Source organism: Anomaloglossus baeobatrachus, chromosome 2 (assembly GCF_048569485.1).
Source record: "Anomaloglossus baeobatrachus isolate aAnoBae1 chromosome 2, aAnoBae1.hap1, whole genome shotgun sequence".
Lineage (NCBI taxonomy): Eukaryota > Metazoa > Chordata > Amphibia > Anura > Aromobatidae > Anomaloglossus > Anomaloglossus baeobatrachus.
Genome location: NC_134354.1, coordinates 660,437,691 through 660,463,513, shown reverse-complemented (window position 1 = coordinate 660,463,513; position 25,823 = coordinate 660,437,691). Strand labels below are relative to the sequence as shown.

Here is a 25,823-nt window from a genome sequence, read left to right as displayed (position 1 = left end):
AACATCACTTGTGCCCCCAATGCAGTCACTTAGAAGGTCCACTTAATAACTGTCATATGGATCTGTGCTTGTGGCCAAGGATGCTATGCTTCCCTGATGGCACACTGTGTGAACCTTAAGGAGGCCGGGACCAATTTGGACCTTGGGAAGGCACACGTTCTACCGACGCCAAGGATTGTTTGGCCCTGGTTCCATTAGGGTTTCCTCAACCTCCTACACCATATCTGTAACGTGCGTAGGTGTGGACCCATTGTGCCACAGACTGGAATTACCCTGGAGGGACGTGACTTAAGGAGGCTTTACACGCTGTGACATCGCTAGCGATTGCTAGCGATGTTGCGAGCGATAGCACCCGCCCCCGTCGTTCGTGCGACATGTGGTGATTGCTGCCGTAGCGAACAATATCGCTACGGCAGCGTCACACGCACATACCTGTTCAGCGCCGTTGCTGCTGAACAATCCCTCCTTCAAGCGGCGTCACAAAACGGCCGCCTAATAGAAGAGGAGGGGAGGAGATGAGCGACCGGAACATGCCGCCCACCTCCTTCCTTCCTTCTTTTCCGGTGGACGCAGGTAGGATGATGTTCGTCGTTCCTGCGGTGTCACACACACAGCGATGTGTGGTGTCGCAGGAATGACGAACAACCAGCGGCATGCACCACCAACGATATTATGAAAAGGAGCGATGTGTCAACGATCAACGATTTTTGCCATTTTTGCGATCGTTGATCATCGCTCCTAGCTGTCACACGCTGTGATGTCGCTAACGACGCCGGATGTGCGCCACAAACACCGTGACCCCGTCGATATATCGTTAGTAATGTTGCAGCATGTAAAGCCCCCTTTAGTGTCTACCAGGTAATCACCAGAGCCTCTGATGGAGAGGTTGGACTTGGATGCAAGTAAACACCAGGTACCATTTCAGGGCAGTCCCCAGACTGCAGCAACTGACTCCAGGGGTCAGGTATGCAGGTTTAGGATGGCTGGTACAGACGGAACAGGTTCAGGTGCAAATGGAACAGGTTCAGGTCCAGGAAGGATGGGTTAGGGTCCAGGTAGGACAGGTTAAAGTTCAGACAAATACAAGGTCACAGAGACCTGACAACACACTACCTGGAGCAAGACAAACTAGATACAGGAGTTGTTCAGGCATCTCCCTCCAGGGGAGGGTGCATTAAACAGCTAGTGCATCCCAGGCATAGGCTGTGGCCACTTCTGAAGTATGCGCACTGCCCTTTCAAGCAGCAGGGAGTGTGCAGGTGCGCCCTAAGCATGTGAACAGGAGTCTTGCATGACATGCACAGGTGCTGGAAGCGGGGATCAGCAGTGGGGTCCATAGCAGGAGCTGGAGGAACACGTGGCAGTATGTCAGCAACCTTAACAGGATGGAGACATGGGGCATTGCAGGGACAATTGCAGCTTTACAATATCAAGAGTCATCATGAGGCCCTAGCTACAGGCGCATCAGGCCGCACTCACTCTTAATTTTTAAGGGTTATCATGCGACACTCACTCGTAACTTTTCCATGGTACGCATGATGCTTTCCGCTATAATTTTTTCAAGATGTGTATGAGGCCTACCAGTACAAGTTTCTTACATATATTGATATATGCCGCTAGGGGTAAATATTTTTCAGCTTTTGCACTTAGTGCATAGGCTTTACTAGTCCCATTCCTTAAAAATGGGATAACGGGGTTTTCTGAGGCCCTCCTCTACGTGTCTTACAGGGTGTATTGTAGTTCCTTCTTCTAATATTTGGTAGCCCTTGCCCTTACTACATAGACTTTATGAGTTTTAACAATTATAACAGAATGCGTATGAGGCCCTCCTTTGTGATTAATACAGGATGTATTGGAATCCCTCTTTTTTCTAATTTTTGGCAGTTCTAGCATTGTCTGCATAAGCATTTTACATTTCTGAGTCCCTCTTTCATAAATTAAACAGGATGTATCTGACAATGTCACACATCCCACAGGCCCGGATAAAGTAGTAAAATGTTAATATTATATTTAAAAGTGACTATCTGTGGGTGTAGTTTTATTTCTCCCTCTACTATGTTATCTACTGTAGTCATAGTCTATAGGGAAATACGCTGAGAGATGACCCGGCGAAGGTGGAGGAGGCAGTTTTTTTAATTTTGCCTAATATACAAATCATTTTACAGGAAATAATTTTTTCTGTAAAAAACTTAGAATTCTATAAAAAAGCTATAAGAATTTTTACAGTAAAAAACATTTTTTACTGTAAAATCCCTTTTATCTTTGTTTCTGTATGTTTTATTGTCAGACCGTAAAAGTGGAGTAAGGCAATAAACCCTGCCTATATGCCTCTAATCCTAAATCATCCGTCCTCCACCAGCTATCCCTAAACTGAATGCCGGTAATAGCAGTTTTACTACAATAAGGGACATTAATTAGCCCTGAAAAGGACTTTTGTTTTTAGATTGCAGCAGCAGTAGAAGTATAGAAGTACTGTAAGTAGAGATGGGCGAACCCACAGATGTTCAGGTTCGGTGGGTCCAGCAGGACTTAAAAAAAAAAAAAAAAGTCTGGCTTGGGACCTGACTCAAACTTGACACCAGATGCTGAACCCTATATAAGTGGTGTACTGGCGTCTGTGACTGGTTGCCCTCCACATCCTAAATATAGCTCCCCTCCAGCTGCCCCAGAATTGGAGCATCAAATAGATGCGTCAATTCTGGCGCTTTACCCTGCTCATCCCTCAGCATCGGTCAAAGAATCTTTGAAATGTGGATCTTTCATGATTCTTCTGATGTGAGACCCGTCAAAAATAACTGCCTTTATTTGTATTTCTGTCAACCAATGGTTCTACAATTACATTCTTTTCTTCTACTACCATGTGTTCTCTTAGAAGCCACTGTTTCTCACTCAGTGCTCATTTTTTAATCTACTATCTGAGAGCTAAAACAGGAACACTTAGGCGGGCTTTGCACGTTGCGACATCACAAGCTGATGCTGCAATGTCGCACGCGATAGTCCCCGCCCCCGTCGCAGGTACGATATCGTGTGATAGCTGGCGTAGCGAAAATTATCGCTACGCCAGCTTCACATGCACTCACCTGCCCTGAGACCGTCGCTCTGGCCGGCGACCCGCCTCCTTCCTAAGGGGGCGGGTCGTGCGGCGTCATAGCGACGTCACACGGCAGGCGGCCAATAGCGGCGGAGGGGCGGAGATAAGCAGGATGTAAACATCCCACCCACCTCCTTCCTTCCGCATAGCCGCCGGCGGCAGGTAAGGAGATGTTCCTCGCTCCTGCGGCTTCACACACAGCGATGTGTGCTGCCGCAGGAACGAGGAACAACATCGTACCTGTCGCGGCACCGGCATTATGGAAATGTCGGTGAATGCAACGATGATATGATAACGACGTTTTTGCGCTTGTTCATCGTATCATCTAGCATTTACACAGTACGATGTCGAAAGTGACGCCGGATGTGCGTCACTTTCGATTTGACCCCACCGACATCGCACGTGCGATGTCGCAACGTGCAAAGCCACCCTTAGGGGCACTTTGCACACTGCGACATCGCAGGTGCGATGTCGGTGGGGTCAAATTGAAAGTGACGCACTTCCGGCATCGCATGCGACATCGCAGTGTGTAAAGCCTAGATGATACGATTAACGAGCGCAAAAGCGTCGTAATCGTATCATCGGTGCAGTGTCGGCGTAATTCATAATTACGCTGACGCGACGGTCCGATGTTGTTCCTCGCTCCTGCGGCAGCACACATCGCTGTGTGTGAAGCCGCAGGAGCGAGGAACATCTCCTACCGGCGTCACCGTGGCTTCCGTAGGTTATGCGGAAGGAAGGAGGTGGGCAGGATGTTTACATCCTGCTCATCTCCGCCCCTCCGCTCCGATTGGCCGCCTGCCGTGTGACGTCGCAGTGACGCCGCACGACCCGCCCCCTTAACAAGGAGGCGGGTCGCCGGCCACAGGGACGTCGCACGGCAGGTGAGTGTGTGTGTGAAGCTGGCGTAGCGATAATTTTCGCTACGCCAGCTATCACCACATATCGCTGCTGCGACAGGGGCAGGGACTATCGCACTCGGCATCGCAGCATCGGCCTGCGATGTCGCAGTGTGCAAAGTGCCCCTTAGTGTATCCACTCTCTCACCATCTTTAGAACTACACAGGTTACCCACTGGTGTATGATTTTTTTCTGTAGGACCAGAGCAATTGTGTTTTGCTCTTCTGTCATCTTAGTTGAGTGACCTTTTTGGGGTTGATCCATATTTGTTTCCTTTGTGTAAAGCACACATTTTAGGCTCAGATTAGAACTGTCTATGAATCACAGATGGTCAGTTATGTCTTTGACTAATACCTTAATGGTTAGTACTTATTTAAATGCACATCACATTTAATAAGTATTCAAGTATTTGTCACATACGTTTCAGATCATCTTTGTTTCTAGAATTAATACCCCGGTTGAGGAAAAAATCATAAATTCATTATACATTATCTTAAGCTACAAAAATGAATGACATATTCTGATTCAGAGGAGTGGATATACCTAAAATCAAGCCTAATACCATAGGCACCCCAATTTTTTTTTTCATTTGTTCCCCAGTGATTGATATTGATTTGCACAATATGTTATATTTTTTCCCATTTCAGAATAAGAAGACACAACCTGGCTTCATGCAATCTCACTATTTTGTTGCTCTTTACCGTTTCAAAGCCTTGGAGAAGGACGACCTAGATTTCCAGTAAGTATTTGTGACGCCCTTGCAAAACCAGGTAGTCCCAGATGACTGTACCCCCCACCAAGGTTACAGGAATTGCCTCCTCTTTGGGAATTAACAACACACTTCCCACACATAGGAACACGAGCCACAAATCCTAGTCGCCCCCCCATGACAGCCAGGACACACCAGTGGGCGTGACCAGGCGGATGGGAACCCCCACCTAGGGGTCGTGAGGTGACACGGGGTGGGAACCAGTGAGTGGAGTTGAGTTTGAGTTTGCGTTCAGTGCAGTGTGGTCAGGGTTGGAGCCCTTGGACCACGGGAGGACCGACTAGGTGGCAGACAGCATTATAGGGCCACAGGCGACGGAGATCCGGTCACGGGAGACCTGAAGTGGACCGGGGCAGGGTTGTAGCCCACCGGTACCGACGATGGGAATCCGGTACGGAGGCCGTGCACAGGCGGGGTACCTGGACCCTAGGACGAGGCAAGCTTCAAGCCCTTTGTTAATTGACAAGCGGGACAAGGTACCAGGCCTTGTTCCCGAAGAGAGAAGCCCAGATAGAGCAGACCGGCAGCCCAACGCGGGGGACAGGGTGTCCGCCAAGAACCCATTAAAGTCCCACGGGTCAGCGTCTGCGGGCAACAGCTCCCTCTGCGTCCAAAGATGCAGGGGAGCGGATTTCTCCCGTTCTAAGCAGGGTTAATCCATACACCACAAGACACAAGTGCAGGAGGAAGGGCCCCTACATTTCCAACCTGTGTGCGGGACCAGCACACCCCTCCAGAAGCAACCGGCATCCGGCCTTGGTTTACAATACAGAATTGGTGTGAATTCTTCCTAACTGTCAGTACACCGGTGTCATCCGGTCCAACCTGCCGACAGCGCCCCAGCCCTGCTCCTTACTCACACCTGGGCCCCGGGACTACACTTTCCCCCTACCCGTGGAGGGGATACCACCTTGCTGCCCCCACACCATCGGTCCCGGACGTCGGCCCCGAGAGGCAGCGGCGGTGCCACCATCCCATCACTGCAACCCACGGGTGGCGTCACAGACAATCTCCCCTGTAAATACCTCCCTTTTTCACTGTGTGCGAGGACCGGCGGTTGCACTCGCCCCGGGTCCGGTCACCACTCGAGCCCAGGACACGATCCCGGATCCGAGCGCCACTCGAGCAGCCCCAGTTGCCGCACCAGAGGCGGCACCCGTCCGCGACATATTAACTTCTGTGCTTCTTCTCATCAAGGATTTGTAACTGAGAAATAAACTGAAGAACATATATGCAACTAAGTCTGTGTGCACATGATGCGTTTTTTTTGCGTTTTTTTTATGTATTTTTGAATGCAGATTTGTCACAAAAATTTGAAGTGAATCCTGTTGCCGGCAAAATCAAGGAGAATCCTGAAGTGTAGTGCACACGGTGCTTAATTGTGACTTGCAGATTTGGTGCATAATTAATCTGCAGCATGTCAATTATTTCAGCGTTTTTACAGCTTTTTTTCACCTATTCATTTCAATAAAGTCAGTCAATAGCACGATAAAAACGCAGGTATAAAATGATTGTGGATTTGCTGCGTATTTGTAGTGTTTTTATAGCATTTTTGCATGAGTTTTATAGAGATAATTAAAACCTATTTGGCCTCAGTGTTAATGGGAGTGTCAAATTCCCCCTGGGCATCCCTGGGGCACATTCATATGGTCACTATATTTCTGCATTGGTTACAGGTGTATCAAATATATTTTAACGGTTAGATGTGGCTGTTATTTGGTTTTGCACCTTGGTTTGCTCATTTGTTTGCCTTGGCCTAGTTCTTCATTTGTGAGACTCCCATACTTTCACACCTTGGAGCTATTAATCATACACACCGTGTTTCGTTTGCCATTTTATACATATATATGTGTGTATGTATATGTATGTATATGCGTATATATATATATATATATATATATATATATATATATATATATATATATATATATACATATATATATATATATATATATATATATATATGTATATATATAGTATGTTTATCCAGTTACCCTATGCATTACATTGCCATCCATTATTTTACTTATTTATGCAAGCATTGTGATTGTTAGATTCAGACAACAATGTTTTTATTTTGTGCCCTGGGATTGTGTTCTGCATCCTACACAGTCCCCTATTTTCTCTTTTGAAATGGTTTTAATATGTATATCCTTTTGTATTGATGTACCAATAAAGGTATTTTACAATTATGATTGGAGAAGAGAGTCTCTTCATTTCTGTCGATTCATAGAGATAGATAGAAATAGACAGAGCAACAGACATATGTTAAAATTATATCCTGTGGAGTTTATTAGACAGCTTTTAATGATTAAATAAATAAATGAAAAAAAAATGAAGTGGGGTCCCTCATATTTTTGATAACCAGCAAAGGTAAAGCAGACCACTGAGGGCTGCTGTGATCAAGGTGGGAACATCCTTGGTTATTGGTCCCGTTCCAGCCTAAAAATACCAGCCTGCAGCCTCCACAGCAGTGGCACATCACATTAGATGTGCAAATTCTGGTGACTCACCTCAGGTCTTCCTGATTGCCCTGATGCATTGGATATCAGGGTAATGGCTTTTGGGGTTAATATCAGTTGTTCAGTGTCACGTGGCATCAAGCCCTGGTATTAGTAATGGAGAGGTGTCTATCAGACACCCTCATTACTAACTCAGTAAGTGAAAAGAAAAAAAACACACAAAAATACTTTATTTTCAAAAACACTGCCCCACACTTTTTCTGGTTCACCATTTTATATATATATATATATATATATATATATATATATATATATAGTGAGATGCCGAAGGGAGAAGTACTAGAGAACAGGTATGTTTCCCCTCGGTTAATTTCATATGTCTCCATGTATTGATTGTGGAGCGGTCGGCCCATGCTAATGGGCTGGGAAAAGCTGGGAAAGTTATATCTGGCTCAGCAATAAGTTAGTCACTGAAGCCTGTTTATTTCAGTGTAATTTTGGGCTTGGTTTTTCCTGGAGCAATCAGTAGGAATGGCAGTGGGACTGGTTGCTCCCTTCTCCACATTCAATCCAGGGTTTTGATTCCTCACTGGATCAGCTGAAATAATCAGGAGGCATTCAGAACAGAGAGACTGCTGAGGAGAGGGCCAGGCTCATGGCTGCTGGGACTCAATACCTCCGCTTGCTGTGGTGAGGAACTGACACAGTAAGAGAATACTGTTTTGTTTGTTACATAGGTTTATTTTGTAGTTAGCATTCTGTTGTTAGTGGCCAGATGGCCTTAGACATTTATTTTCCTGTTTTTGCATGTGTAACACTGAGAGATAAGTGCACACAATAAACACCGCAGTGGCCGTATCTGTTTGGAACCTGCCAGTCTGCCGCTGTCATCTGTAAATCCATAGCCACTCGCTTGGACCAAAGCAAAGATCCCAGCTGAGCTATATTCCCTGTCTCACAAATGGTGTCTCGAATGCGGGCATTAGTGGCTATTGGACTGTGACTGCAGATAAACCGTTCTATGGGCATTGTCTCTTGTTAATGTCCTGGCTGAAAGCTCCTGTGCTGCTGAAGAGCCAAGAGACCAGCAATATGGAGGAGCTGTTGAAACAGTTGGTGCAGGCCAACATTAACCAACAACAGACCAATGCCCAGCTACAACAAGCCAATGTCCAGCAACAACAGACCAATGCCCAGGTACAACAGACCAGTGCCCGGCAACAACAGACCAATACTTACCTCCAGAAGGCGCTGGAGCAGCAGCACCAAATGCAACAAGAGCAGTTAAATGCAATAAAGGAGGCCTTGGTTCGGCAGCCGCGAGACGCGGAGGACCGTGCACAAAGCCCTGCCAGTGCGCAGAAAGCCGTATGAAAGACTTTACTTAAAATGACTGCTGATGATGATGTGGAAGCATATCTGGCAGTGTTTGAACATATTGCAGAACGTGAGCGTTTACCGGTGGACAAATGGGATGAAGTGGTCGCTCCATTCCTGATCGGAGATCCGCAAAAGGCATATAATGCTCTAAGTGGAGCTGATGCTATGGACTATAGTAAACTAAAAGGCAAAATCCTGGCAAACCTGGGAGTAAACACATATGTACGGGCACAGAGGGTACATCTATGGACTTTTGTGGCACATCAGCTCGTTCACAAATGCATGACCTCATCCATCTGGTGAAAAAATGGCTGCAACCAGAAACTTTGACGCCCGCACAGATGGTGGAACGTGTTGTCCTAGACAAGTACCTGCGATCCTTACCGGCTAAGATCCAGAGGTGGGTCGGAGAGGGTGACCCAACTAGCGCTGACCAGTTGGTGAATATGGTCGAGCGTTATAGCGCTTCTGAAAGCCTACTCCAGGGGATGCTTTCACCTTGCTGGGGTTCTAGGAAATCGCCTGAAAGTCCTGCTAAAACTACTCCTTTTCCAAAAGAAGAGAATGTTGCAATTAGAGGTAGCAGATCCACAAAGGACTATGTTAGCGGTGTGATTTCTCAGCAAGTCAACAGGCCCAGACTGAGGTCCCCAACTGGGAGGCAAGGACCTATACAGTGTTGGCGATGTCGTGGGCTTGGCCACGTAGCTGCTAACTGCCCATTAACTACAGAGCCTATGGACTGTAACACTACAAGGTGTCTGTCATTATATGTACAGTCAGTATGTGCTGCGGAGATCCTCACGGGAAATGAACAACATGTGTGTTGCATTGAGGTCAACGGCTATAGTGTGAATGCCATCTTAGACTCTGGCAGTCAAGTAACCTTGGTACATGCTAGCTTGGTGGACCCTGGAGTAATAACAGGTTCAACTGTGGGCATTAGTTGCATACATGGCGATACTAAAACTACCCCACAGCCTGGGTAACTCTTGCCATGCCCTTGGGGGCCAAAAGACATCAGGCGGTGATCGTAAAGACTATGTTGCATAGTGTAATCCTGGGGAGAGACTTTCCCTTATTCTGGGACTTGTGGAACGTTAAAAATGGCGTGAACACCCCGGTTGAAGAAAAACTGATGAACGATACCCTGGGGTTAGCCCCTGAGCCACTGGAGCAAGATGATGGGGGACCCACCCCAGGGGTAGCTCCATAATCTGTAGACTCTCCTCTGGCTGTGTTTGCAGGCGAGGCGGACACGCTAGAGGATGTTATAGGTCTTGAGGTGGCCCGTGATAATTTCAGGACCGCTCAACACCAAGATCCTACTTTAACAAGGGCATGGGAAAATGTGAAGGTCTCTGAGGGAAACCCAGTGTATCCAGGGGCTCAAAAGGAGTTTCCACATGTGGCAGTGCAACAGGGCATGCTGTACCACATTGACAAGATGCAAGGAGTGGTGGTGGAACAGCTAGTGGTACCCAAATCCTTTCGTCAGGTGGTTTTAGACCTGGTACATAAACATCCCTTGGGGGCCACCTGGCTGGAGAAAAGACAAAAGACCGTATTCTGCAACGTTTCTTTTGGCCGGGTCTGGTGGGAGATGTAACTCAGTACTGTCAGTCCTGTCCTCCATGCCAGTTGACTGCGCCTATGACACATTTTAGAAGCCCCCTGGTACCCTTGCCAATAATAGAGGTGCCCTTTGAGAGGATAGCAATGGATATAGTCGGTCCATTAGTTAAATCTGCCAGGGGTCATCAATACATTTTGGTGGTACTGGATTACGCCACCCGTTATCCGGAGGCTGTACCCTTATGGAATGCCAATGCAAAAGCAATTTCAAAGGAGCTTTTTAACATGTTTTCTCGCACAGGCATTCCGAAAGAGATACTTACAGATCAGGGGACCCCCTTTATGTCTCGTATACTCAAAGAACTATTTATATTACTAAAAATCTCCTACCTCAGTGTATCACCCTCAGACAGACGGTCTGGTCGAGCGCTTTAATAAAACCCTAAAGGGGATGTTGAAAAGGGTGGTGGATAAGGATGGGAGGGATTGGGATACTCTCCTGCCATATCTCTTGTTTGCCATATGAGTGGTACCCTAATCCTCCACGGGCTTTTCACCTTTTGAATTGGTCTATGGGCGGTGTCCCAGAGGCCTGTTGGATATTGCCAAGGAGACTTGGGAGCAAGAGGTGACTACTTACCGCAGTGTAGTTGAACATATAACACTCATGCAGGACAGAATTGCGGCAGTTATGCCAATAGTCAAAGAATGTTTGGAGCGCGCACAACACCTCCAAAGCAGAGTGTACAACCGGGCGGCTAAAACATGAGTTTTTCAACTCGGGGATCGGGTGTTAGTCTTGGTACCTACTGTAGAAAATAAGTTTCTTGCAAACTGGCAGGGGCCATACGAGGTGCTGGAAAGAATAGGTGAATTGAATTATAAGGTACACCAACCCGACAAGAGAAAACCCCAACAAATCTACCACGTAAACTTGCTTAAGTCCTGGCGGGACAGAGAGAGTCTGGTAGTGGAAACTACCCTTGATAGTGGGCCTCGAGTGGCACCAACATCTGAGGTAAGTGACCCCTAGATAGTACCACCAGAGGTGGGTATTGCAGACACGCTGTCCAAGACCCAAATACAAAAAACCAAGGAGTTCGTACAGAGAAATGCAGATATTTTTCAGAATTACCTGGCCGTACTCACCTAATTAAACATGACATTGTCACCGACCCTCAGACACGAGTACGGTTAAAACCGTATCGAATTCCTGAGGCTCGGAGACAAGCCATTGCCCAGGAAGTAAAGGAAATGCTGGCGCTCGGAGTTATTGAGGAGTCCCGGAGTGAGTGGGCTAGTGCTATCTTGCTGGTGCCCAAGCCCGATGGGACTATTCGGTTTTGTAATGATTTTCGCAAGTTAAATGAGGTATCGAAATTCGATGCCTACCCCATGCCAAGAGTTGATGAACTTATAGAGAGACTAGGTTCAGCTAGATACATATCCACTATTGACTTAACAAAAGGTTATTGGCAGATTCCCCTCACTTACTCTGCCAAAGAGAAAACTGCCTTTGTTACGCCACAGGGACTGTTCCAGTACCGGGATATGCCATTTGGTTTGCATGGAGCCCCAGCCACCTTCCAACGACTAATGGATATTGTCTTAAAGCCCCATGTCCAGTATGCTTCCGCATATTTGGACGATATCATTATCTTTAGTGATAACTGGGAAACTCATTTGCCAAAGGTGCAAGCTGTCTTGGACTCTCTAAGGGCTGCCGGGTTGACTGCCAATCCCAAGATGTGTACATTGGGGTTGGAAGAGTCTTACTATCTGGGATACATCATTGGTAGGGGAGTTATAAAACCTCAGGCAAACAAAGTGGACGCCATTCAGAATTGGCCACAACCCGTCACCAAAAGAGAGGTCAGAGCCTTTTCGGGGATTGTTGGTTATTACAGGCGGTTCATCAAAAATGTTGCTACCATCGCAGCCCCACTCACGGATCTTACCAAGGGGTCGACCTCTGTCTCAATAAAGTGGAACGCAGAAGCAGAGGATGCCTTTCAACGGTTGAAAAAGGCTTTATGTGGCCAACCAGTGTTGGTTACCCCAAACTTTAACCGGGAGTTTATTGTTCAAACAGATGCCTCTGGTGTTGGCCTCGGCGCGGTGTTTTCACAAGAAGTGAACGGCAAGGAACACCCAGTGGGCTATCTAAGCAGAAAACGTACGGAGGCAGAACAAAATTATAGTGTGGTTGAGCGAGAAGCCTTAGCTGTGAAGTGGGCCCTGGAAACCCTGCAATATTATTTACTAGGACGCAGATTTAGGCTAGTGACGGACCATTCACCCCTGACATGGATGTACCAGGCAAAAGAGGGCAATGCGCGGGTGACACGCTGGTTCTTGGCGTTACAAAATTTTAAATTTTCAGTGGAGCACAGAGCAGGCACTGCGCATGAGAACGCAGATGCGTTGTCTAGAACGCACTGCTTGGTGAGTCATTGTGTCCGACCCCACGGGCTCGAACAGAGGGGGGGGGGGGGTATGTGAGATGGCGAGGGGAGGAGTACTAGAGAACAGGTATGTTTCCCCTCGGTTCATTTCATATGTCTCCATGTATTGATTGTGGAGCAGTCAGCCCATGCAAATGGGCTGGGAAAAGCTGGGAAAGTTATATCTGGCTCAGCAATAAGTTAGTCACTGAAGCCTGTTTATTTCAGTGTAATTTTGGGCTCGGTTTTTCCTGGAGCAATCAGTAGGAATGGCAGTGGCACTGGTTGCTCCCTTCTCCACATTCAATCCAGGGTTTTGATTCCTCACTGGATCAGCTGAAATAATCAGGAGGCATTCAGAACAGAGAGACTGCTGAGGAGAGGGACAGGCTCATGGCTGCTGGGACTCAATACCTCCGCTTGCTGTGGTGAGGAACTAACACAGTAAGAGAATACTGTTTTGTTTGTTACATAGGTTTATCTTGTAGTTAGCATTCTGTTGTTAGTTAGTGGCCAGACGGCCTTAGACATTTATTTTCCTGTTTTTGCATGTGTAACACTGATAGATAAGTGTACACAATAAATACGGCAGTGGCCGCATCTGTGTGGAAAATGCCAGTCTGCCGCTGTCATCTGTGAATCCATAGCCACTCGCTTGGACCAAAGCAAAGATCCCAGCTGAGCTATATCCCCTGTCTCACAATATATATATATATATATATATATATATATATATATATATATATATATATATATATATATATATATATATATATATATATATATATATATATATATATAAAAATCCATGTAGGTTTGCGTAGGTCAGGGATTCCAACATAGTCCACAAATGGAAACCTGAAAGACATAAAAAGAGAGAAACAAACATAAGACACTGTCCCTCATTCACCAGTGTATTAGAAAGCAAAATTTCTAGGTCCAATGTAGTCCAGCGATTCCAACCATGTTTATGATTTCCTCCTTCAGTTCCATAGTCTTTGAGCAGCAACCAGTCCCAGCTCACTCTGATAGACCTGGAATAATGATGAGCAGTGATATTACGAACCACACATCACTCTGATAAGCAGTGATGTTCCTGATATCACTGCTCATCAGTGTTTCAGGTCTCGCGGTGTACAGCCTGAGCTGCAACTGTCTGCAGATCAAAGCCTATGGAGCCTTGTTCTAAAGGCTACTTTACACACAATGACATCGCTAACGAGATATCGTTGGGGTCACGGAATTCGTGACGAACACCCGGCCTCGTTATCGACGTTGTTGCGTGTGACACCTACGAGCAACCGCTAACGATCAGAAATACTCACCAAATCGTTGATCGTTGACACGTCGTTCATTTTCAAAATATCATTGCTCGTGCTGGACGCAGGTTGTTCGTCGTTCCTGAGGCAGCACACATTGCTACGTGTGACACCCCGGGAACGACTAGCAACAGCGTTCCTGCATCCTCCGGCAACGAGGTGGGAGTGACATGATTGCGGCTCCTCTCCGCCCCTCCGCTTTTATTGGTGGCCCGCTGTGTGACGTCGCTGTGACGCCGCACCAACCGCCACCTTAAAAAAGAGGTTGTTCACCGCCCACAGCGACGTCGCTAGGCAGGTAAGTCCGTTTGACGCGTCCTAGCGATATTGTTCGCAACAGGCAGCGATTTGCCCATGATGCACAAACAACGGGGGCTGGTATACAGCGGCCTTTAGGCCTTATTCTGAGGTTCCATAGCCTTTGATCTAGGTAATCGAGGAACGTAATAGGAACCACTGAGCTACTTGGAAGCTGGGAACTTTGCTTTCTAATAAATTAGTGAACGAGGGACAGTGTCTTGTTTTTGTTACTTTGTTTTATTTCTTTCATGTTTCCATTTGTGGACTACATTGGACTTCCTAGACTATATGGGACCTGCATAGATTTTTTTTTCATAAAATGGTGAACCAGGGGGGAAAGTGTGGTGGAGTGTTTTTTCAAATAAAGTATTTTTGTGTTTTTTTTTTTTTCTTTTTACTTACTAGGTTAGTAATGGGGACTCTGATAGGCACCTCTCCATTACTAATGCCAGGGCTTGATGACAGCTGACACTACACAGCTGACATTAAGCCAAGCTACCATTACCTCTATTGCCATCCCACCAGGGAAGAGCCGAGGCATAGCGCCAGAATTGGCGCATCTAATGTGATGCGCCACTTCTGGGGCAGCTGTGGGCTGGTATATATAGGCTGGGAAGAGCCCAATAACCATGGACCTTTCCAGCCTGATAATACCAGCATGCAGCTGTCTGCTTTAGCTTTGCTAGTTATCAAAAAAAAGGGAGGACCGACCCCACATCATTTTTTTTTAATTATTTAATCATAGAAAGCTGTCCAACAAGCTGCACAAGGTGAAATTTATTTAAATGTTGTAGGGTTGTGCATATATGTCTGTCTAATATCTATCGCTATCTATTATCTATCTCTTTAGAATTCATTGTTGTCCAAAAGCGCTAGAAAGGTGAAAAACAAATGCAAAAATATGGCTTAAACACAGCGTTTTTGTTGCTGCATTTTTCCTGCAAAGAGGTGCATAAATTTCTATATCCATATACTCAACGTGTGCACATACCCCTAAAGGGACTATGTCAGCAGGTTTCTGCAATGTAATCTGAAGATAGCATGCTGCAAGAGTTAAAACAGAGAATTGGGCCCTCTGTTTCTTATCTCAAAGGCTGCTTTTGTTTACCTGCAATGTTAGTTTAAGCCTTTTGTCTTTATCATTAGTGGGTCTCAGCAGTGCCTGAGTTGTAGTCTGACTTCTCGTCTTCTGGTATTAGCAGCTTCTGGCTATGGAAATGTATACTGAAAGTTTGGTGTGGGCAGGTACAACTCTCCCAGCACTGCTACATGCAAAATCTCAAATCTTTCACTGTGTCAGAATGGCTACACACAGTAATCTAAGTGATACATCATTGAACTCATAGTCTCTGCCTACATTATGCTGCTATCAGATTAGGTAGCAAAAACCTGCTGACAGATTCCCTTTAATATGCAAACGTACATAGTGTATGTAATAGTGTCAATGTATTAACTTATAAAGTGAAATATTATCATAGTTCTTTTTCTGTTACAGAGCCGGAGATAGAATTACTGTCATTGATGACTCCAATGAAGAGTGGTGGAGGGTAGGTGCACCCATTTACTAAAACAAGACCTGTTATGCATACACATAAATGGCTTTTCCCAGCTCATAAATTGATTGCATAGAGGTAGTACCCAACCTCTGGGATGCCACCAATCCTCAAAATGAAGGGCAACACTGGTGGTTTAGCAATGTGTCAATTTCTAAGTTTTACATACTCTGCATGGATCTAAACCAACCAGCTCTTGAATGGGTCTGACTTCAGTTTCCTGCACTATTGTTGTGCAAGGGGAAAAAATAGTAAAGGGGATGCAGAGCTACAGCAATGCTTTGTCCCAATTATTTGTAGCATAGGTCAGAAGTACCGTAGCACTGGGCATGTCGGAAAGCACATTGGTGGAAAGCAGAATCTAGAGAAACAGTTCAACTGGGTTTGTAAGGAGACACTCTTAAAATAGCAGAGCATATTGGTTACGCAGAGCTGGATTTGTTAGGCAAAACACTGAGTAAATTCAAGAATGAATAGTAAAAATGAATAATGGAGCCCAGTTGAATTCCAGGGACGAGCATGCTATATGAACATGCTAGACTAATTGATTACTAAGGGTCAGCACACACGGCGAGTAATACGGAGTGAGTGGAATGCGATAAAAAAAAAATCGCATTCCACTCGTACCAATATTACTCTATGGAGCCGCTCCCATAAGCAATTTTTTTTTTTTCCTCAGCCCTAATCGGACCGAGAAAACAGTTGCAGCATGCTGCGGGTGGAATGCGATCCTGTTTAACTCACACCCATTCAAGTCTATGGGGGCGAGTGAAACATCGCCTTGCACTCGCATTATAGCGGTGTAACGCAAGTGCAGTGCGATTCTCGCATCAGCCGGCAACAAGGAGAAAGGGAGATAAATTCCTCCCTCTCCTCCTCAGTGCTGGCCCTCCCCTCCACAGCTGTAATCTGATCGTAGTATCGGACCACAGTCGCATGACACTTGGCTCCAGCTGTTCTTCGAGCGTGAGCTGAGTGTCATGTGAGGACTCGCACTAATCCCCGTGTGACCTCAGCCTAAGGATGTGTATCACCACCAGAGCCAGCCTAAAAGGCCTTAGTGTAACGCTAAAGTGTAGGCCACGTTACTTCGGTAACCTGATGCATTAGAAGATCAAAGGGAGCCAACCCGGGGGAACAAATATCCGAATGCTGGAGCAGATGAATGAGACATCAAAAACATGATTCCATTGTTTTTCTAAGCGTAAAGGGGGCTTTACACGCTACGACATTGCTAATGCAAACTCGTTGGGGTCACGGAATTGGTGACGCACATCCGGCCACATTAGCGATGCCGTTGCGTGTGACACCGATGAGCGATTTTGCATCGTTGCAAAAACGTGCAAAATCGCTCATCGGTGACATGGGGGTCCATTCTCAAAAATCTTTACTGCAGCAGTAACGATGTTGTTCCTCGTTCCTGCGGCAGCACACATCGCTCTGTGTGACACCGCAGGAACGAGGAGGCTCTCCTTACCTGCCTCCCGGCCGCTATGCGGAAGCAAGGAGGTGGGCGGGATGTTACGTCCCGCTCAGCTCCGCCCCTCCGCTGCTATTGGGCGGCCGCTCCTTGACGTCGCTGTGACGCCGCACAGACCGCTCCCTTAGAAAGCAGGCGGTTCGCCGGTCACAGCGACGTCGCCGGGCAGGTAAGTATGTGTGACAGGTCTGGGCGATGTTGTGCAGCACGGGCAGCGATTTGCCCGTGTCGCACAACAGATGGGGGCGGGTACCCACACTAGCGATATCGGGACCGATATCGCAGTGTGTAAAGCCCGCTTAAGACCCTAAATAGTTTTCATTTTAGCCTAAAATAATTTTAGTTTTATTTATTTTTCTTACTTTAGGGTAAAATAGGGGAGAAGGCTGGCTACATGCCAGCTAATTTCATCATTCGTGTGCGAGCTGGTGAGAGAGTATACAAAGTAACCCGATCCTTTGTGGGAAATAGAGAAATTGGACAGATCACACTGAAGAAAGATCAGGTAAAAATATAATGCAGTCTTTTCTATGCTTATTTATGTTATTTTTTTTTAATTTGTTTATGGTCAATTTATGTTTATTCTGGTGGTATGGGTTTTCTTTTTTCTACAGCCATATCCAGTGTTTTGGAACAAATTTGTATATGGAATAAAATGAATGCTCCTAAATGCCACAATCTCTTGATACTGTACATATCAAACATAAACTTATATTACATCTAGTGATGGGCAGATAACAGGGACCGCCAAATCTAACTGGATTAAAAAAAAAAATCCACTTCCGGCTTGGAATTGATCCCGGATATCTCCAGATGCCAGTTGCCATATAAGTCTATGGGGACCAGAATCCGGAAATTAAAAATGGTGGTGGAAGGGATAGGAGCAGACGGAGCTATACTTACTGAGGCTCCGGTGTGGCTGTAACTGCTCCCTCACATTCACCTCTTGGGCCACTCATTAGGCTCATGCTTATGCACTGCTTTCCCCGCCCATTGGTGTCTGTGATTAGTTGCAGTCAAATGAGCCGCCACCCTGAGTGGAAGCGTCTCACTGCTTCCAATCATAGGAGCTATGCGCGTCTATCGTAAATTAAAAATAAATATTTAAATAAAAAAATTGGCATAGGATCCCCCCATATTATAATACACAGCACAGATAAAGTCCACAGCTATAGGCTGCAGCCCCCAGCCATGCACTTATGTTAGCTGTGTATCACAATAAGAGAAACCACATGTGGCTTTTTAAAAAAAAAAAAATAAAATGTAAATAATTTTAAAAAAAAAACGACATGCACCCCCCAATTTTGATATCCAGCCATGATAAAACCCGACAACTGGGGGCTGGTACTCTCAGGATGGGGAGACCCAAGTTTATTGGGAGCCTCCAGCCTAAAAATAGCAGCCTGCAGCTCCCCAGAATTGTCACATCCATTGGAGGCAACAATCACAGCACTTTACTCAGCTCTTGCCAATTGCCAAGGTGCGGTGGCAATCAAGATAATTTAAGGGGTTAATCACAGCTCACAACTGCCTCTAAGCCCTAGATTAATGATGGGATGTTGTCTATGAGACCCCCATTACAAATCTGTAAGTGAAAAGAAATAAACACAAACAAGGAAAAAAATCCTTTATTTGGAATAAAATACAAAAACACCATCTTTCACCCCTTTATTAACCCCCAAAACACCCCTGCAGGTCTGACGTAATCCACATGAAGTTGCACTATCATTTTTGTGCATTTTTTTGCTAACAGAAGAAGATTTTGTGCTGACATTTTTACACCTTACTCCTGCAACCATTTCACACCACCTGGCAAAAAAAATGCATCACTACAGCATCAGTCTCTGCCTGAACCTCACAACATGTTGCATGATTGCGCGCTGTGCCTTCAGTAATGCAGCAGAGGTGGAATCATCGTGAAACCTCATGCGGATTGCATTGGACCTGCAGGGGTGTTTTTGGGGTTAATAAAGTAGTGAAAGAGGGTGTTTTTGACTTTTATTTCAGACAAAGGATTTTTTAAGTGTTTGTGTTTATTTACTTTCATTTACAGATTAGTAATGGGGGGGGGGGTCTCATAGACAGCTGCCACTACTAATCTAGGGCTTAGTGGCAGCTGTGGGCTGTGATTAACCCCTTATTACCACAATTTTCCACCACACCAGGGCAATTGGGAAGAAGAGGGAAAAGTGCTGGGATTGTAGCATTTAATGGATGTGGCAATCCTGGGTGGCTGCAAGCTGCTATTTTTAGGCTGGGGGCTGCCAATAGCCATGGGTCTCACCAGCCTGTGGATACCAGCCCCCAGCTGTTTTGGCTTTATCATGGCTGGGTATCAAAATTGGGAGGACTGCACGCTGCTTGTTTAATTATTTATTTAAATATTTAAAAAAAAAAAAAAAGCCGCATGCGGTTCCTCTTATTTTGATACACAGACAAGATAATAGCACGGCTGGGGTTCTGCAGTCTGTAGCCATATGATTTATCTGTGCTGGTATCATAATATGGGGGAACCCTACGCCATTTTTATATTTTTATGTATCTATTTATTTTTACTGTACGATATACCTGCAGACCGGGTCTGTGAGTGGAAGTGTCAGATACGTTGTCACTCAGCTTGGGGGCGTGTCTGACTGCAAGCAATCACAGATGCCAATAGGTAGGGAAAGCAATGTATATGGATGAGCCTAATGCGCGACCCTGGAAGTGAATGGGCTGCTGCGGGAGCAGTCTCAGCCGCGATGCAGGCTCGGTAAGTATAGTGCTGCTTGCTTTATTATTTTTTCATTATTTTTCCTTCATTTTTTTGTATTCCTTGAGTGCCGGACCCAGATCATTAGCCTGAATTCCCTGAGAACTCCAGGCCCGGCTCCGCCACCCGGATACTTTTCAAACCGTGCGGATCTGGACTTTTACAGTACGGGTCCACATATCACTAATTATATCCTAATGTATGGTGCCTGTACAACCATTGTGGGTATTAATGGTTTATTATTAATGGATTTAGAAAGGATTAGATTAGGGAAACGTTTTCACAAGAGCAGTTTCACTTGTGTCTTTGGGCTATGTCAGTTATTGCACTTCGGCCCAATTAACTTGAATGGAAATTGAAGCTCATGAACCAAGGTAGCATTGTTTCTGCAAATAAATATAACAGCTGTTATAAATATAATACAGTGGAACCTTGGTTTACGAGAACAATCCATTCTGGGAGTGTGGTTGTAAACCAAGTTACTCGTCTAACAAAGCAAGATTTCCCATAAGAAATCATTGGAATGCAGATAATTCGTTCCACAACTTGTTCAATGTCCCATCCTGGGCTCCTATTGTGCGATTCCACACACGCACAAACATGCACATACACACATATTATGGTCGCCTTACCTTCCGTTTCCTCACCGGCCTCCTGGTTCTTTTAGTTCGCCGGTACAGGATGTGTATCGGGTAACCATCGCGACCTTCCTCTGCCAGCGTGCTGACTTCAAAGGCATGAGCACCGCTTGCCTCTGATTGGTCAGCGCGCTGCCTTTGAGTAGTGGCTGGCAGCGGAAATTCCTCCATTGTCGCGATGGTTACCGGATACACATCCTGTACCGGCGAACTACAAGAACCGGGAGGCCGGCGATGGAATGGAAGGTAAGGTGAGCATAATATGTGTGTGTGTATGCGTGTTAGTGCTGACTGTTAGAGCGCGGTGAAAGTACAGAACCAGAAGTGTTTGCGGTGAGTATTTGCTCGTACGGCAAAGCTTGCTCGTAAACTGAGTTACAAAATTACAGCAAGCTTTGCTCGTATAGTGAAATACTAGCAAACCGGGTTACTCGTGAACTGAGGTTCCACTGTACATAAATATTAAGATGTATTTTATAGTTTAACTTTGTTTAGTAATTGATCTGTTGTGTCTTTTATCTAGATTGTTGTACAGAAAGGAGAAGAAGTAAATGGTTACATCAAAGTCTTGACTGGACGAAAAGTTGGATTATTTCCTGTAGACTTTCTGCAAGAGATATGAGGAAAGAAGAACGAAGAGCTGACAAACTGAAAGCAGAGGAAGATGACGTAATGATTGACGTAGTAATCACATCCACCTCTGAGCATTTGAGGAGATATTTCTGTAGTGGGAAACAGGGCTCATTGCCAGTACTATCTGGTTAAAGGTTTTTGCCAAGTTGTTCGTTTAGCTCTACCAGGACTGGAGAAGGTGTAAACTAGGTCTCAACTAATCCAAACTGACATAGTTAACCGGGTTTTGGGGTACTGAGGAGTCTACATGTGTTATGAGTGAAAAGCTGCAAAAAACAACATATGAAAATTGGTAAACTTCCTACTGGTCCATTGGTCAACATGGCAAATATTGAGTGGGCTTTACAATTGTTCAAGTGGTATTGACTCTATCAACCAATTACATTTTGGCTTTACTGTCCATGACTTCTTTAGAAATATACATGCTAGAACTTGAGGTGTCTGATATCTTGCTGCTCCTCAAATTTCTTGCCATGGCACTGTGTAATGGACTCTGAATTATGGATATTTTCTCCATGTACTTCATAAGCAACAGACAGAAATGAACATTAACAAACGTCAATTAATAGTTTGCATCCCAAATGTTAGGATTTCTCACTTATTTATTTATTTATTTAAATATCTTTTCCTTTTATTTATTTATTTTTTTTTTGCTTTTTTTGTTGATTGCTTCAACTAATCATAAAACTAAAAAGACATAAATAAAATATTAATTGCCAAGCTTTTTTTAGCCTCTATATTATATTGAAACAAGCCAAAGTTCTAGAACAAAATGACTCTTTAATTATAACATTAGAGCCCAAATGCCTATGGTCATTAGTGGCTAACTGCCCATTGGTCAATAAATTAACATTTTCTAACCTGAATCAACTGCATCATAGCTATAGTGTTTGATTAGAGGCCATTAGGTTCAATTCCTTTGGTGTTTGGTCACTCTGTACCTGCTAAACAAATACCATAATAAACTGAACCCGAGTCAACTACCAACAAACCAGTATAAGTGCCAATAAAATAAAGGGTAGGTGCCCAACTAGAAAGAAATAAGAAGATTGCATGATAGTTTAGCCCTTAATTATTTATAAAATATTTATTTTTCAAAAATTGAATCTGCAGTAATTAAAAAAAGAAGCTAAATATAAAAAAACTAAATAAAAAACAAGAAAACACCAAATAAATTAAAATAGAGAACTAGTCTCATAAGCACATAACCTCAAATGCATTTATAACACATTGTACACTTGAATTTGCTAACCTACCATAATATATTTAGTAGAGAGTTGTATGTTTCCTGCTATTTATTATTATTATTATATTGTATAGGTATATTGCTCTTCAATGTAGGTTAATGAACATCAATACATGACTAAAATCACAGGTTTACTAAAGGGGAAGGAGACACCTTGTATCATACAATACTACAGCTGTTCTTGAATGTCTCAAGTACAATAAAATGCACAGCAGCTCTGCTACATATACCCAAAATTGCCTGTGAATTTACCTTACAATCACATCTACTTACCGTAATAACCATGAGGACTTTGTTTTACAGAGAGAATCCGAATATGATAGCAAAAAAACCTCATTGTTGAAATACCGTAATCAAAATCTTTATTATTTTGGAATGTAAAAAAAAAATAGTCAAATCTAATACTAGTAATTTAATTTCAGATACTGAACTAGTTGCTGGACGTTCTGTCTCCTATAGAATTTCCAGCCGCTCCAGGCTTTACAGGATTGTTCTACGTCCATATAGTCGGGCAGTAGTACATTGAGCAAGAAGAAATCATACAGATTAAAAAGTTTTAAAGAAATGTAAAATAATCAATTTCATTTTGTTTATTTAGGTGAACATATAGCGGAACAACTTACCATGGCTTCTATTCAAATGTTACATTTTTTTTCATTTCTTTTTTTTTTACTAGTCTCAATAAACTTCTAGATAGCACACTAATGGTGGTTACCTACAATATTTTCAAGTACCCCGAGTGGACAGCTATATTATACGTGGGTTCTGTACAGGCATGATGAGGACTGCAGACAGTATGAAAACTCACAAGAAAGGAGATAATGGGGCCAATGTATGGGCACAGGTCCAGATTTCTGAGAATGAGGGGGAGATATTGTAGAAAGGGTTGGTAATCTGTGGACAAAGTAGGTGGATCATATATTAAATTGCGAGTTAAGAGTCATGAATGTTTTTAGTGGTAGCACGCATAGTGGTCAGGTACTCTTGTAATGCAAAAAAAACCCAAAAAACTTTATCTCCAAATATCGCAAGTGTGAACAGGTGCTAACTGCTAAAACTACACAAAATACAATCAAAGGGATACAGCAGAGATAAGTAAACATAAACTATATGAAATTAAACTGCATTAATGCGATATAAGTATACCGTATGTACAAAAATGAAGGTTCTTTGCTCAAAAATTTGCCAATTCTTGTATGCCCATTAACCGCAGCAAAGTGACCTTTCTTTGATGGGACCCTATACTAGTGTCTTGCCTCTCTTGGCCTAAGAGTCTATAATATATGGGCAGATAGATTCTAGCGCTAATTAAAACCACCCTGTGGCTGATGGGAAGAGAATACACTGATAAAAAGAGGCTGTCTATACCTCCAATATATGTGTATACTGCAAAAAAAAACAACAAAAAACTGCATCACCAATTATAGCAAATGTGAACAGGTGCTAACTGCTAAAACTACACGAAATGCAAACAAGAGGAAAACGCAGCACTCTAAGCAAATGATATGCAAACATAGAATATATGAAATATAACTGCATTAATGTTATATAAAATATACTTATAACTCTTACCACTATACTCTGATGATGCACATTATATGTATCCTTCCCTAGGACCAACACTCCTAAAGAGGCCATATCTATGTAGACACAGCATGAATAAGAAAAGCCAATTTACCATTATAATATTTTAAAGGGGTTGTCCACTACTTTGACATTGATGGCTATCTTTAGGATAGGTAATCAATGTCTGATTGGCCGGGGTTCGACACACCGCACCACCGCCGATCAGCTGTTTTCGGTCCTGGCAGGGGCAGCACGTGGCCAGAAATGCTCAGTTCTGGAGCTACTCAGTCTTCTGGGTACTGTAAATCTGCCTCTTATTGATTAGAATGTGAGGTGGATGTGGAGTATGTGGCCATATTGAAAAGACTGAGGAGCTCCGGAACTGAGCATTTCTGGCTGCTTGCTGCTGCCGCCGGGACTGGAATCAGCTGTTCGGCAGAGATGCGGCCTGTCGGACCCCTGCCGATCAGACATTGATGACCTATCCTAACAATAGTTCATCAATGTCAAAGTAGTGGACAATCCCTTTAACAAATAACCTCAACCAATACCAATGTCCTCCACACTCACTGCCTATGGGATATGCCAAATAAATTATTAGTAGACTGTTGGGTGGAAATGTGACTGTTATTGTCATTTTAATTGTGTAATAAAAGACATCAGTTTTTGCCCATCGTTACTATGATTTCATTTGCATGAATTTCACTGGGTTATTTGCATTTTCTCCCTAATAAATAAATTAATTCCTATTTTCCCATGAAGACCCTGTACTCAGGCTGAAAATAAAGTCACCCTTGTTGAATGCACATTTTGATAATTATAGCATGCAGGTATTTATGGAACATTCTTTGAGTGCCAAAAACCGATCGGTTATTAAGCAAAGTCAAAAATAAGCACATGCCCTTGTGACTTTACCAGCTGCTCCAAGTCAATGCCAGTAACAGCTAACAACAGGCCCTCAAGAAAACCACTTGTATCAAAAGTTCTAAATTCCAGGAACCAATGACTATAGACTGAGCTGTTTTCCAGCTCCGCAGCCTCCTTGTTACCAGACTGTGATTAAAGCCTCACCAATGAGTAAACCGGATACTTCCTTTACTGTAGAAGAAAGAAGAAGTGCTAATCTTCACATACTTCCAGTTGATATTGACCGCTAAGATTTTAATGCTACACTATGTGTGGAGTCATTTGAAAACAAATGATCTGCGTCATCTTCTGGCGGCAGCAAAGCCCCTAAGTGTCAACTAAACTTGTAATGTATTTTGCCTCGGACATGAAATAAATTTATTCCATTGGAAAATATGTGTGACGTTTTTCACAGTTACACAAATACATTAGAAATATGGGGTATGAAGCTGGTTTGGTTTGCCTTGTACAAATACCTTCAAGGACTGTGAAAAAATAGTGGTGGCATATGAGAGTCTATACATATTTTCCATAATAGTAATTCTTCATATTTCTATGCCCATGATCAGCCACTTGAACAAATTATATTAAAGTAGTCCCAATTCTTTGATCACACAAGGTACTGCACCTATTAAATCACATGAGAAATATGTAAGAAGTAAGATCACCTTATGAAATTTCATAACACATATTCGGAATCTGAGTTCTATACTACTGTGCGTCATGTACTTCAGATTGGTGAAATTGGTGAATTATGAATCTGAATTTTTCCAAGTTTTGGTGAAAATAAGCTAAAAAATACTGATCAG

At 44.0% G+C, this 25,823-nt stretch overlaps 1 protein-coding gene across 4 annotated transcripts in view; it reads left to right on the top strand.

The window, feature by feature from the left end:
- STAC3 (SH3 and cysteine rich domain 3) overlaps positions 1-24,776 on the top strand; it is a 159,579-nt gene extending 134,803 nt beyond the window's left edge. For all 4 annotated transcript variants that reach the window (XM_075337070.1, XM_075337069.1, XM_075337068.1 and 1 more), the window contains 4 exons: positions 4,639-4,730; positions 15,736-15,787; positions 17,641-17,778; positions 21,187-24,776. In XM_075337070.1, coding sequence (XP_075193185.1) covers positions 4,639-4,730; positions 15,736-15,787; positions 17,641-17,778; positions 21,187-21,285 — 381 coding nt within the window. In that variant the 3' untranslated portion in view covers positions 21,286-24,776. The remainder of the gene's footprint in view (positions 1-4,638; positions 4,731-15,735; positions 15,788-17,640; positions 17,779-21,186) is intronic.
- Positions 24,777-25,823: the final 1,047 nt, after the last annotated feature.